At 39.5% G+C, this 15,694-nt stretch overlaps 2 protein-coding genes across 2 annotated transcripts; one reads left to right on the top strand and one right to left on the bottom strand.

Moving 5' to 3' along the window:
* The first annotated feature begins 1,129 nt into the window (after window positions 1-1,129).
* On the top strand, window positions 1,130-7,561 carry cfl1 (cofilin 1). The gene is made up of 4 exons (XM_059346031.1): window positions 1,130-1,286; window positions 4,671-4,981; window positions 5,076-5,152; window positions 6,556-7,561. Exons 1-4 carry the CDS (start codon window positions 1,284-1,286, stop codon window positions 6,666-6,668), a joined length of 504 nt encoding a protein of 167 aa, XP_059202014.1. The 5' UTR covers window positions 1,130-1,283; the 3' UTR covers window positions 6,669-7,561.
* A 446-nt stretch (window positions 7,562-8,007) lies between these two features.
* prss23 (serine protease 23) lies at window positions 8,008-13,840 on the bottom strand. The gene is made up of 2 exons (XM_059346030.1): window positions 13,676-13,840; window positions 8,008-10,036 (listed from the first exon to the last, which is right to left on the bottom strand). The coding sequence occupies exon 2, from the start codon at window positions 10,017-10,019 to the stop codon at window positions 8,883-8,885; it is 1,137 nt and encodes a 378-aa protein (XP_059202013.1). The 5' UTR covers window positions 10,020-10,036; window positions 13,676-13,840; the 3' UTR covers window positions 8,008-8,882.
* Between the last annotated feature and the right edge of the window lie 1,854 nt (window positions 13,841-15,694).

The following is a 15,694-nucleotide window of genomic DNA, read 5'->3' as shown; positions in this document are numbered from 1 at the left end:
TGATGTGTCAGTGCTGCCCCTCATCTTCCGCCCTTCGCCGCCTGTCATCCTCACACTGACCCTCTCTGTGCGACTTTCTCTCTCCCCCCTTCAACGCGATGCCGTGGACAAAAATCTGCTACAGCGAATTTCGTGTCCCTTGTTTCCTTATATGGTGATCAGCGTCGCGGCCCGACCCTCACCGTGCTGTGAGCGAGGCGCGTGCACGCGACCGCCGCCGCTCACCGTTCGCTTCCATATTTGGAAGTGAGTCCAACAAAAACCGCACGGAGGGAGGAGAAAGGGAGGGGAGAGAGGAGGAGAGGAGGGGAGAGGAGGGATGGCGGAGAATTTCATCCCATCCTGAAAACCGCTTTGCGCCTGGCTGCCTGCTGATTGTCGGTTAAAACAGCAGCACAATAGCTCCACTTATTAATCTCTCCTCACGCCATCGGTGTTATGATTAATAGCACGTATTATCGTCTTTGAATTCCGGAGTTACAGCGTTACGCACAATAAATAAATATATATATATTTATTGGTTATAATACAAAATAAAACAATAAAGGTATAGCTGCATTAAAAGCGTAAAAGGTGAAATGTGAATTTAATTTGACTTTAATCATAATCTAATAATTAATCAAGCATTAAATGAGCACTATAATATAATTTTATAATTTTGAATTAATTATATTATTAGTGATTTTTAGGTTTATTCAAATGGTACACATAAAACACATATTCCCATAATGCTCTTCGCCACCCTTTTGGTATGTTTAATTTGCTCACAATTTCTGTCCGCCAACACCAAGGGAAATAAAAATACTAATAGAACATCAATGGGGAAAATAATAATAATAATAATAATACTATATATATATATATATATATATATATATATATATATATATATATACATATATATATATATAAGGAAAGAGGTAAAATATTGTTCTCCTGCTGTTTAGTGTTCTGTTTAATAATAATAGTAGTTGTTGTATTTCTTGTTTAATGTGTGATTTTATTTAACTGAAGCTATTTAATAATTAGATTTGATTTACAGCCCCCTTTGTGTTATCACTAATGAAACAAACGAATAAATCCTTAGTAAACACAAAGCAGCTAATAAAACCGCCGGGCGGTCACGGTTAACAGACATGCGCTCCCGCTCGTGCACCTTGCTCCAGCCAGGGGCGCGCTTATATGCGCGTTCACTTTGTGTATGAGTGTGTGAGCGAGAGCGACATTCATCATCACAGTCCATTCAATTTGTACCAGCCGCTGACCGACTCACAGCTACAGCCATGGTAGGTCCAGCACCGTCTTTATCCCGCTCTGTGCGTTTCTAGCTGCTTAGACTGACTCATCCCAATATTTGAGAAGGTTTATGGTCAATTTGTGTTTATTTTATGGATGATGGTGTTGGTTTTAGCATCGAACGTAGCGAGCCGGTTGTGCCGCAGGAGCCGCAGCTAGCCCCGCTGACCGAGCGGCTGGACGGCTAACAAAGCTTTCACACAACATGACGAAGCTGCCTTATACTACTGATCACATTAAACGAGTCCACTGTACGGTCGTTTTTAATATATTGTGATTTAAAAGATCAAGACAGGACTAGCGGCCCCAAACAACTGGCGCCATTTCATTCAACTTTCAGTGTTTTGCCGACAAAAAGACTGCGGGGCCTTGTTGTCTGTTAGCAGCGCAGCGGCGTCCTGACGCTGTTTCCCTGCATCATGGTCCCGTTACTCCTCGATGTCTGCACACAGGAACAGCTCACCGCTGGCAGGTGCAGCAGCGCCCCGGGGCTAGCCGAGCTAACGGTATTGTTAGCAGGAGATGACACCATGATGGCTGCTGGGCGCTAGCTGAGATTTCCCTGCTCTTTGTCTGTGCTCGGCTCCGTCGGTGACTCTATTTTACATGCCGGCTGTCTAAGTGCTCCGAACCGGGCCACTGTTGGCCCACTGTGAAACTACACGGATGATTAAAAGATTTATGGCCGAGTTTCTCTCTGACACTAAATGTGTGAATTGCCAAATGAAGAGTGGGTTTCAGCAGAGCTTTGCCTTATATAGCAGGCTAGCGTACACACGTGCGTGTGCTGCATTCATGGCCCCACCCTGAATTTGGTGCAAAGACCATTTTGTTTGGTGCCGTATTATAACGAATCCGCAATAAGATTTCATGTATTGCCCTTTTTCCGTACGAGCGTTTTGCCACGTATCTATCAGGATGTGGCAAATATTTGACGGAATTGTCACCATTATGTAACGTCAGTTTGTTGGATCGGTTAGCGGAGGCTAACGGGCCGCTGTCTGTATCTTCATGGTCGGTACTGCGCATCTTTTAGTTGCGCATCTAATTTGTACAGCCCTTTTATACACGCAGTCACGCCATTTAACTAATATACGATACCAAGAGGGAATATTTGATGGTTGCCTCTACTCATTCATGTATAGTCATTTCAAATGTGTTTGTGCAACACGAAAAATACAATCATATCATCATATATTTGTAATTTAGTACATTTTATGTAATTTTGTTAACATCCAGCTGTGTTGTCTTTTGGGTTTCGTTGCTGAGTCAGCTTTTTAGACAACCTGATTAACTAAATTTGCACACTTTTTCCCATTGCAGTTTTATTTTTAGTATGGGTATATAAACCCAATCAGGCCTGTGTTTGCTAGTGAAATTGGCTCCCATGAGGCCTGTTACTCTTTGTTAAGATATCCAGGACTTGGGATTGTGACTACATTTATATTGAGTCACTTGAACCTTGACTTCCATAAAGAGAAGTATGTGTCTCAGATTAGATAGGGCTAGAGCTCAGCAATCACCATGGTGATATTAGCTCGCTGTTACAACAAAAAATAAACAGGATATCAACAACAAAATTATGCCAAAGCAGTGGAAACTTGATTAAACAATTATAATTTCTCAGCATCACTATGGGAAAAAGTATGCCGTGTGCAAAGAGTATAGATATTTGTAAACCTCAGCAAGTATTGTGGAGACAGACTTTGGTACTTTTTCCATGCGCTTTGCAGTACAATCCTTATTTTGATAGATGTGGATTATGGAAGTGAGTAAGGCTGGTTAATTATTACTCTAAAATTCACTGTTATCTCATCCAGGCCTTTTACGCCCTGAACAAACATACTATGCCGGCCTGTACTGCTTTGCAGTTGGGTTCCTTTTCCGTCTTTCCTGCCCCACATTATTTCCTTTTCATTGTTGTCTTTTTTTCCGTTGACACATTACTGGTAGACAGCAGTTTTCTTCTCCTGAGACTGCACTTTTCTGTGATGGAGTGCCTTAAACGGAGTCAGAAGACCTGATTGAGCGAGTTATGGAGCAGCTGTGACTGTGCGATGTGACTTGTATTCTGTATTTTTACAGAGGCCCCATTGTTTCGACACTGAAGCCTGTGTTTAAACACTTAGTTCCTGACCACACCCACGTGGTCATCCTTATGGTAGAGATACATGGCTGTTCCCCTTTGGAAGAACTTATGTAATGTTTTATAGCACTGGTCACAGTCACAGAAACTCAGACACACCTGTTAGCTCGACTTGTTTAGTATTCATGTTCGCAGTGGACTTTGGACATGCAGTACTGGCTGCATATTTTATTTATGATCTTCGGTATAGTTACAGTCTGACCATTATACATAATAGATCGAAATAAAAGGCTGTACTGACTGAATTGTCATGTATTGATTTTCATTTGGACCAACTCCTGACTTTTCAGATTTCGATTCAGAACTTCCCTCTTCTACCACCATTGAGAACAGCTTGTCACGGCCACACCTTTGCATTTCAATCCTCCTTATCAGTCAGCCTTGTAAGGAGCAGTTCTGCTGTGTGTGATAGTCACATGCCGCCCTCTCAGGCCTTTCTTCAGCCTCATGATGTCTGTATTTACTGTACTGAGACGTCACTTCTGGCCTGTTAAACACAATGCCAACTGTTTCCTTATCCAGGCACAACTATCACTGGAGTAAGGCTGAAACTAATAACTAGTTTCATCAACAATAAAGTCTGTCAGTTATTTACTAGATTAATGGTTTGGTCAATGTAGCACAACTCCCCAAAAGCCCAAATGAGATATTTAAACTGCTTTATTTGTCCAACCAGCAGTTGATAACGTAAATGTATCTAGATTAATATCAGGATTGAGAAAACAAGCAAATATTTACATTTCAAAAGATGGAATCAGTGAGGTTTTTTGAGTGATCAACTGTTTATTGATGTGAAACTTAAGTGTTTGATGTACATTTACATTTAAAACATCTTATGAGGTTAAGAAAACTTTTGATATTCTAGCAATGGATTTTCTCCATCTTATGTAAAAACATGATGGATTTAAATTAATATTTACTTACTTACTTATGTGAAACTTACACTAGTAACAATTCAATAATGGTAAAAGGGTATTTGTATAGCACCAGCATTGCAATGTGCTATAAATAGACCTAAAAACTAAAACAGAACTTTTTTAAAAAGCCTTTTGATAAAGACAAGTCTTAAAATAACTTATAGGTGGTGCGCTATACTAAAAACGAAAATAAATTACCATTGATGTGGCATCATTTTCAGTTTTGAAGAACATGGACATTTGCAGAAATGGCAGCTGCCATGTTAAACTGTAAAAACATTAAATTGTGAGTTAACGACTTCTCTTTGCAGGCCTCTGGTGTGAAAGTCACAGATGAAGTTATTGCAGTCTTCAATGACATGAAGGTGCGTAAGGCTCAGGCGAACGAGGATGAGAAGAGGAAGAGGAAGAAGGCCATTCTGTTCTGCATGAGCAAGGACCTCAAGAACATTGTTCTGGATGACGGCAAAGAGATCCTGCTGGGTGACTTGGGAAACACCGTCCATGACCCATACCAGCACTTTGTCAAGATGTTGCCCCCAGACGACTGCCGCTACGCCCTGTATGACGCCACCTACGAGACCAAAGAAACAAAGAAGGAGGACCTGGTCTTCATCTTCTGGTGAGAGCTGCTATTATCAGACATTGAAGGTTTTATGAGCATCATTTTAAACGACATTTGGCTTCATGGCATCATGTTTCTCCCCAACTCTTAGGGCTCCAGATAGTGCCCCATTGAAGAGCAAGATGATCTATGCCAGCTCAAAAGATGCTATCAAGAGAAAATTCGAAGGTAAATAGCTGTGTGTTTTTAATTTGTTGGATTTAGAAAATCTATTATCCATATAGCACAGAGGATTGTATCATCCTTATTGCACTGTCCGCTCTAATATAACTTTCTTTTTCTGTCTTAAAGCTAAAAATGGCCAATTATTTACATTCAAAGCTGCTCCGGAGGTTTTCTATTACAGCTTCCAATGTCTGTTGTCATATTTTATGACATCAATCTAAAACCAAAATTCTGAAGTTTAAAAAACTGATTCATTGGATTAAATGAGTTAGAAGTTTTTTAATGACAAGTGTTGGAGCTCAAACTCAAATAGAACTTTTTGTAACTGATTTTATAAATGTTATTTCTGGTCCTGTTAGATTGCAGCTGCACCAAGGTTTCCCATTAATTACCCCAGAGTCTAATTTGCTGCACTAACATCACGTTTCAAGCTACTGAATGTATATTTACACTATTGATATGATAAAGTTATTTTGTGTTGCTCAGCAGAGCGTCACCTGTCAGTCATCGACCCCCACCTCTCTGCCCTCCGAGACATGCGCGCCCATTCACACTTGCACTGAATTTACCGAGCTGCCCACCCAACTTCTCCGCTTCAAAACAATTCCAGCATGATAGAGAAACATGCCTATCTGTCTGCATCAGTCCCGCCCCCAAATGATCTCTCCTTGTACGTGTACCAAAATAAATACTAGCACCTGTAGGGGCTGGTCAGAGGTGATCCAAACACACTGTTGTATTATGCCGTTCTGTAGCCACAAGCTAACATGAGCTTACAATTAAAGCCGTTTCAATCACAAAAAGCTAAACTGTGACTAACTGTCTGAATTACTTTGTCGCTAAACACATGCAGCTTTGAAAAATAAGAGCACAGTGTGTTAACAGAATCCACCACAGAATTTACAAGACTGTCAAATAAGATGCCTTAAATAAAACATACAAGAACCTTTACTCTCCTTTACAATAATTAATTAAAATATGTAATCTTTAAGATCAGTGTATATGATAGAGTAGTGGTATTAGAATGTGCAAGAGGCCACCAAATGTTGAATTTTATGGAAAAAAATAATTCTCCAGTGGGGCATGACCCTGGACCCCCCTAGCCAGCTATTTTTTCACAGTGTCATGTCCGAGTGGAAAGCCCTGTTAATGGCAAGTTAACAGGCAGCAATGGCAAGCAACCTCTAGAATCTAATTCTACAAATTATATAATGCTAAAAATATTAGTGTAGCTTCATCTGCAGCTGCGCAGAAATACTGGTTCAACAAAATGAATCGACATGCAAAAAAAGGCTGAATGTTGATTTAGACTTTTAAATGTCAAGGTTGTAAATGAATCTTCTGTTTAGTACATCCCTATAATATTGTGATTCTGACGTGTTACACTTTTTCATTTCAAATTCCAGGTATTAAGCATGAGTGGCAGGTGAACGGTTTGGAAGACCTCAAAGACCGGCACACCCTGGCAGAAAAGCTCGGCGGCTCGTCAGTAGTCAGCCTGGAAGGAGCACCTATATAAATATTGCCCCCCCGCCCTCCTCTCTGGCTTCGATCGAGGCCTTTCAGACACATCTGTTGGGTTTAGCTGTGCATTCCAGTCTGGTTTGGAGAAGGGCAAAAGCAGAACCAGCACCATTTGCGGGACTCTTCGGGGTGGGATATTGTGGGTGGGTTCAGGGTCAAGTGACAGTTTAAAACGAAACAAAAAGAAATTCCACAAATGCAGACTGTCATTCCAGTTCACGCAACATAAAAAAATTATGAACAAAACACACACAAAGGAAAACATTAAGATACAACTGAGGAAGGAGGATGATGATGGCGATGATGATGTTAAAACTTAAATACACATATTGTTCATGTTTAAAGACAGGGTTTTGTTCTTTATTTCCGGGTTCCATTTGAATGATTGCAGAGAAAGGGACAGACGATAACCTTTTAGCTTTCCAACCATTGAATCCTGACAAATCGTTCCAACTACTTTTTTTTTTTTTGCCAAACTTCTAGTTAAGTTTTGTAAGTGTGTGTAGTTGAGACTAGTTGTAGTACAAACTAATTCACAAGATGTATCAAAACCTTCTCTGGGGGTGGGGCACCATTAAATATATATATTTTTCTTTTATTGTTTTGTTATTCCATTTGTTTTCTTTTTGAACATGAAAATTCCAAAACTTGAGTGATTTTTATTTCCAGTTCTGGGTCAGAAAACATGGCATTCGATGTAGTTAACAAACAACATTCCTCGTACTTGTTAAAACCAGGATCTCCTTGAATTAAAAAATCTTTGGTGTTATGAAGGTCTGATGGGGAGCGATGTGTATATGAAAGACCAGCGGTCAGAGTTTAGACTGAATATTGAATGGTGGATGTTTTGTATCGTCTCCTTATCTCTAATAAAAAGCACTAAACTACTGACTTGTTCTGCTCTTTTTCCACTTTTGTAACAGTTGTTGCCCTGCTGTCACATACTCGTAGTGTTTCATATTTTGGAAATTGGTTGCAGTAAATGACCATTGTAAAGGCATTTTTAGCGATGGTGCTTAAACAATACTGCAAAAACTGATAATTCAATTTTGGCTGGAACTAAACTATTTATATATATTATTATATACTTGTTTTTTTTAAAAATACACAGAAGATGGTCTAAAACCCACGTTCCATTTGAAGATTTTTATTTTGTTTTTCAATGAAAATACTTGCATCCCAGAAAATTAAACTAATTAAGTTTTATTGTTTTTGCTTTCAAAAACTGGGTTATTGGTGCAGATACATTTTCTGTAAAATAATTTGGCTCTAAATTAAATGTAAACGAGTCATCTCCTGGCTGTTGTGATGCTGCAGTATCTGTTCTGACCACAGGAGGGCGTCCAAACACCACTGTTGAAACTTGACAGTAAGACTACTGACACAAACTGTTATAAATCTCTTTATTAAAATATATCAAGCATTTTTTAAAAATAAAATTAACACTCTGTCTCTCCAGTCCACACTGAGAAGGGCATACTGTCTGAAGCATCAGTGGTGTCCAAAAACAGTTTTTTATTGCTGTGTATTATGCAAGTGTGTGCAGATCAAACGGATAAGCAAATGATCCTTAAAGAGCTATAAAAATATTAAATCGTTTCCCCTTAAGTCAGACAAGAGAGCGGGAAAGACATGTCAATAGATTGCCGTCATCGCTGTCACAGTAGGAAATGGATCTGGTGCTACTGACACCAGGAATAGTGTTTTTTCCCTCTTATAAAAGTGGCTTATGTTAATAGTGGGGAAACACTGGCTGTGTTATTAATCTGACTGTGGTTAAAAACAGTAAAAGATGCCGTGGTGATGATCTCACAGGCAGATTTGTTAAATAGGCCCAGAGGCTACAGGGAGCAAATGAAACACAGGAGAGAAATAACTCAGCAAAGGGGATCCAAAAGTAACTGATCCGTTTTATTGGCCTATCACTGAGAGGTGTTATTTTTGGATGGATTAAATCCTTTGTCATTCTTATTTCTTTCAGGGGAAATAAGACATTTCACCCAGTGTTTTTTTGTTCTTTCTTGTGTTCTTCCATGCAGTAGGGGAGACCAGGGTTGGTTATCACAGTGTATATTAGAGCCAAACTAGAGGGCGCTGTTTTATCATGTTGATATGCAACATTTGGCATGATAGCATGCTTATTTCTATCCAGCCATTTTGTGAAAGACACACAAAAACATAAAGGTTAGGAGAAATGTTTATGTCCGCCTCAGTCGTGGACACAGTCTAGTCGGTTCCCATGAACCCAGTAACAGATCTGAGCAAACTTCAGAGGAGTGATGCGCACGGCCACATTGTAATCCCGGTTCTCCCCGTCTATCTCCAGCCACTGGTGTCCAGAGAAAATGCCGATGACCTTCCTTTCCCAGCGCTCCAAACTGTTGTCCCACACTCTTCCGTACACTCCGGAGCCGCTGGCTCCAGGTCGGGCGTCGCAGTGCTGGTATATCAGATCGCTGGACTCTTCTTCCACAGGACAAAACCTGTACACCAGCTCTCCGGATCTGTCGCTGTCAAAGCCGGAGAAGTGGATGCGATTCCCTGCCAGGTCGTCAGAGGAGGGAGCCACAGAGAGGCGCATGAAGGGACGCCGGTGAGGCCAACGCAGCTCCAGCAGGGCGTAATCAAAGTCCATGCTGACCTCCTGAGGGCCCTGGATCCAGCCTTTTGGCACACGGGTACGTTTCACCCTCACCCAACGCACCAAAGGCTTGTTGGAGGACGTGAGGCCGGCTCTGGTGCCGTTGATGGATGGAGGAATCAGGAATCCCACCCTGAGTTTTCGCGCCCCCTTGACATAATCCTTCCCATCATGCACACAGTGGGCAGCTGTGAGGACGTGCTGCTGAGACACGAGGACGCCGGTGCAGCCGGTGGAGATCCGCACAGCTGTGCTGAAAGGATAATCCAACAGGAAGTTGTCACCTTGGATGTTAAAGCGTCCGTCTGCCCCGTAGATCTGCCGCCTCACGCGTCTGTGCCTGGGCTTTATCTTTGGTCCTTTCCTCTGTGAAGGGAGAGCGAGGTCTTTAAACTCCTCGTCGTCCTCCACATCTACAGTTGTGAGAGTACGGGAGCCGTCAGAGTACAGCGTCTCAAAAGCCAGTTTCTCTGTGAGCTGGGCCTCCTCTTCTCCTCTGTGGAAGCAGCTGGAGTTGCAGTGAGTGGTGAAGTCCAGCTGAGTCTGAGCACTGAATCGAGATCGAATAAGAGGCGTGGGTGTGTGAGGGACAAGCGTGGGGAGGTGGAGAGGTGGAGGGTGCAGGAGGCAGAGGGTTAGAGGGAGGAGGAGCTGCAGGAGCAGGAGCAGGTGAGTCAGCAGGAGGGAGCTCTCACGTGGCATCATTGTGGTGATGGAAAACACTGCAACAACAGAAAATAATCATATTAGGGGCACAAGAAAATATCAGTACACTTGAGTGTCACTAGACCTGTAACAGTAATTACAATATCGACTAATCAAGCTCAGCAAAAATGATCAAGATCAAGTCTGTAATTATGGACAATGGTTTACTCGCCATTGTGTTTGTTTACACAATAATGGCACCAACATTTTAGCCAATATGATGCCAGAAAATAAGTATGGTTTTCCCTACCATTATAAGTCTTGGGGACAAAAAGAGAAAACAAATCATGTATGATGTCAAGATTTTATGAAAAAAAGTCATAATACAGTTTGTCGTCAGATTTTCATTAAAAAAACATCATAGCACAGTATGACGTCAAAATTCATAAAAAAAAACTTCATAGTATAGTATGATGTCATACTTTTACAGAAAAAAGTGATAGTATGGTATTTTGTTAAAATTTAATGAAAAAGTCATAGTATAGTATGTCATAAATATTTCATTAAGAAATTCATAGTATAGTATGTTGTCTTAAATTCATAAAAAAAAGTCATAGTATAGTATGTTGTCTTAAATTCATAAAAAAAAGGCATAGTATAGTATGTCGTCAAAACTTCACAGAAAAAAGTCATGCTATAGTATGACTTCAAAATTTCATGAAAAAAGTTCAAATCTAGTATGTTGTCAAAATTTAATTAAAAAACGCATAGTATAGTATGTCGTCAAAATTGAATTAAAAACATCAGAATATAGTGCGTCATCAAAATGTCATTAAAAAAGTCATACTATAGTATTTTTATTTTGGGACTATGGGAAGAAGGTGGAGAAAAAGCTGAGACAGAGAGAACATGCAAACTCCACACAGAAGGACTATAAGCTGGATTTGAAACTTCTACACTACACTGTGAGACGAAGTGTAGTGTATTATTTATATGAATTTCATGAAAAAAGTAATATTTGCATATTTTCTTTATTGAAAAGCATCCAATTTAGTTACCCCAAACACTCCATCAAGTACGTGCAACCAAGTCTTCCACAAACCTTGGAAAACCACTGCATTGCAAAAAAAAAGTTTGGTAACGCTTTATATTAAGGTCCTTGTAATAACCATTAATTAACAAGTAATCAGGCCCTTGTAAGTCCTTACAAGATGCTTATTAACATTATTGTGTGTTTATAAGCTTATATAAGTGTTAATAATGGCATTACAAACACCCATGACCCACCCATTATGTCTTTGCCATGCCTTTATTAATCTTATTTTGTTTGCTTATTGATATTAAAATATACTTTATTGCTAATCTATTATAAGTTAACTATTAGTTAACTATGCTTTTTGCAAATACCGGATCTAAAGCGAGAACAATGCCTTATTACTTTTTAATTAATGGTTATTAAGGACCTTATTATAAAGCGTTACCAAAAGTTTTTGTCATCCTGATGATGTGTTATTTATAGTCTGACACACTAAATATTAAAGGGCACCAGCACACAAAAAGGGCACTTTATCTGTGTTGTCCAATGAAAGGGCAGCCTGAAGGGCACTTCATCATGTTTTATCTACCACAGGTACATCCAAGACAGCACTTTCATCACGTTTTTTATCAAACATTAGGACACCACTGAGTCCACCTATGCTTTGACAGTTTATCCTAAAATACGATTTATTAAAATCCCAATATATAGCCCTGCTAACAGTATCAGAATATATCACAATATACTGAATTTGAACCTCTGTGTCATGATAAGAATTGAACCGCTTTGTTCTCTCCAGTGCAGAGCCGTAAATCACACGCGTGAGAAAGAGCTTACAAACTTATCTCAGATTGCACGACTTCCTGCATGTTTGTCAGCATAATAACGGTGGAAAACATTACCAACAAGCTGTCGAACAAACAAACTAAATCCTCCATAATGTGCACTCCTTCACGGCTGATTGTTAATTATAAAACACAGCAGTGATTTGTGAGGTCAGCTTGCAAAATCTAATGTTGCAACAAGTTTCATCTGACGTGGCGAGGCAACAATGACCCTCTTGTTTCTATAATATAGATTACCAGGAAAATAGGATTTCAGCCTGATGGAAACAAACAAGCATTTTAATGTCTGTTTGGTACAAAAGTCACAGACAAATTCCAAAGGAAGAAAAGTTCAATTAAAGTGAAAGCAAAGTGGCCACAGACATAGCTGACATGCCAGAACAAAGCGGAGTGGTCAGCACTCTGACAGGAAAAGAAATACAGTGTGTGATTACTTCAGATTCATTTAAAAACACATCAGGATGTCGTTTCCTCGACACAATCTAGGCACTGAGCAAGAGGTCGGGATCGAGGTTACAGTAAAAACCCTCCAATCAAATATTTGTCAAAGCTCCAAGGAGAGACGTTGCTTTCTATCAAACATTAACTACTTCACAGTGTGTGTGGGGCTCTCAGGGCAGATTAGCAGCAACAAGGAGATACTTGATCCCCTCTGAAGACTGTGGACCCAGAGGCACTCATGGCATGAAGAGAGCAGGTGTGTAAAAAAGTGAAAAGAAACAAGTTGAGGCATGGCAGCAAAACAGAGGATTACACCTAACAAAAGGCAGGGTGGGGCCGCTGCACACACCTATGTGCAGTTTCTTACAACAGTACAAAGGAGGCAGAGGGATAGAAAGACGCTCCTGCAAGCAAGGAAAGTACAAACTTCCTGCCATGTTGACGTGTCGGATGCTTGACAGCTGTGACAGTTGCAGAGCATCTTAAGTGGTAAATTGGCTGGTGAAGAAGTGGTAATCGGTGACATAAATCTGCATTAAAAACAGTTAAAGAGAAATGTTTATGACCCATGTTAAACAGGCTGTGGTAGAAGAGATGTAATCTCAGTGATTTAGGGATGGAAAGCCAAGAAATAACTGTGTTATTCAGAGCTTGTGTTAGTGTTGGAAAAAAACCACAGTTTGGCGATAAAGACAGCATTTTCAAGCTCTAAACCAAAACACCACAGCTGGTCCTGAGGTTTGAGAGGCTCATTCTGATGGAAACCACAGGAAAATGATCCAGAGGACATCCCAGAGCAAAAGTGACAAATAACTAAAAAGCTCAGTGACTTGGAGGCTGGAGATCATGCTGGATAGAAATCTTTTCACAGTAAAAGGGGAAAATACAAAAGTCTACTTTTCTAGTACACAAATGACGCTATCAGGTGTCCAAAACAGTCCAGTTTGCAGTCTTAAGCCTATAGAAGACTCCCAGTTCAGCACCAAAATGTGATCTAATCTTGTCTGACATAATGTATGCAGCAGAGTCAAATAAAGTTCAGCTCCCTCTCACATCTGACCTGAGAGAGAAGCACAGGTTTCCTTTAAGTTTTAACTGGGAATATGACTGAAAAGATGTTTAGCTCAATGGAAAACGTTGAAACATCATAAATACATTCCTTATTAATCTATTTAATCATTTTTTATTTTAACATTTAGACTGATAATCATCTTACAGATGGCTACAGAGAGGCCATAAAAATCCTTACTTTGATTTATGGAGAGAGAGAAAGCTGTAAATGCAGCAATGGTGGTCTGTGCAAACTGGGAGTTTTATGCATTCTAATAGAGACAGGGCAGGGAAATAAGACCCGCTGACAATGATCCATTAAATGAATAAAACTAATACATTACCTCCTGATTAAAGATCGATGGTCCGTGTTTACATCCCAGTCAAACTTCCCTCCCCATCAGACGAGTCCCACGGGGTCATTCCCCAGGTTTTCCCTCATCCTCTCCGGTGACAGGCAGGTAGTCTCTCCGCTCTCCACAAAGAAACTCTCGCTCCTTTTTTCTCTCTCTCTTTTCAGCGTTTACAAATAAAAAACGCCAGCTGCTGAGTCTCTCCCTCTTTCTCTCTGGATGTCAGTGCTTCTTCTGAAACCTGCACAGCTCAGACACAGAGCCACAAATAAAACTCTCCGCTCTGAAAAGAAGTGTTTACTCTCTCTGCGACGTCCTGCCTCACGGTCCTAGCGCCCCGCCTGCCCCTGCTGCTGCTGCTGCTGCTGAGGGGGCAGCCAGTCACTGTGTGGACACCAGCTTCACATAAAACAGGGATGGGCAACTTAAATGCTGGAGGGGGCCACAATTTTTCATGGACATTACCACAGGGCCACATATAGGAACATGCACTTAACCAGATATGATGAAACTGCAATTTTAAATACCTTTACAGTGCAGTAACTTAACATAGTTCATGCTCAAATGCATGTATAACAGTATAAATAGGGATACAAAAGCAGTGGCGGTTCTACACAGGGGCCTACAGGGGCCACTGCCCCTGTGAAGAAGCCCTTGGCCCCTGCTGTGGCCCCTGTGTCAAATTAATAATGAAATTATCATTTTATAACGATGAATGATGGAACAATTCTTACCTATTTTTTCTTCAAACAATATTGTACACAAAAGGAACCCAAAATGTGTACATTGTGTAGTTAAATAAAAGCAATAAAAGCTTGTGTATATTAAAAAAAAACGATAATTCTGACTATACCGCACTTTCAAAAAAAAAATAAAGGTAATTGTGCTCAAAGATGAGAAATATCATTGTCGTACAAAAATAACTGTTCTTGTTGGTTAGTCTCATTGTTTCAATCAATGTATTTGTATCTTCCAAATATACTTAAATGCGATTATTAAATAACCTAAAATAAAATGTTTTTAATGCTTAAATATCATCTTTGCAGTTTTTAAAATATGCCCCCTCTGATTAAACACTGGCCCCTCCTTGGCCCCCACAGCAAAATTGGTCTAGAACCGCCACTGTACAAAAGGTTTGAAGCAAATAAAAAATAACCACTTACTGTGACTTCTTTTTTTTCCCATTGCAAGAACAGCAGACCAACATCAATTGCAAGAAGTAATTTTGTGCATTTTTACACTACACTTTTAAGATTTCATGCTCAAATGCATGTAGTTGTACTGAGGGCCACTTCAAGTGAAGGTGCGGGCCGTATGTGGCCCCCGGGCCTCCAGTTGCCCATCCCTGACATAAAACAACGTATTCACACTTCCTTTTTCACATTCAAAACACGCACTAACAGGTATTTTTTATGAAATCATGTTTTTGCTAGAGGTATCATTCACAAGCTTCATAATGATATATTATATTAATTATTTGGACAATGATGGAAAATGTACTGATATCATATCAAGCTTGACACACACAATTTCAATTAAATTAAAGGCAATGTGATCAATATATATCAGGTCTATTTAACACAATCAGTTACATTAATATCATCTCGGAAAAAACAACTAAAATAAAATTTGACAATGTTATTACTGATATTTTTCAGCTATTTAAATAAACAATATATATATATATATATATATATATATATATATATATATATATATATATATATATATATATATATTACTAAAAAAGAATAAATATGAAGCAGGAATTTCAAAATAAAGGTGTGCCTTGAAGATTATATGTATTGATAATTCACTTTGTTTAGATGTAATTGGATTGTTTTTTTTATAATTCAAAGTTTTTATTATGTTTTCATTTTTACAACATACAAACGAACATCAAACAAGCCAGACTGGATGGAGGTCATAAAAACTACAATAATAATAATAAATAAATAAATAAAATAAAATACAAAATCTGAAAATAAATTAACTAAAAATAAGACAGGC

This window comes from Centropristis striata, chromosome 12 (assembly GCF_030273125.1).
Source record: "Centropristis striata isolate RG_2023a ecotype Rhode Island chromosome 12, C.striata_1.0, whole genome shotgun sequence".
In the NCBI taxonomy this organism is placed as follows: Eukaryota; Metazoa; Chordata; class Actinopteri; order Perciformes; family Serranidae; genus Centropristis; species Centropristis striata.
The sequence above is the reverse complement of the archived record's forward strand: the minus strand, read 5'-3'. Positions and strand labels throughout refer to the sequence as shown.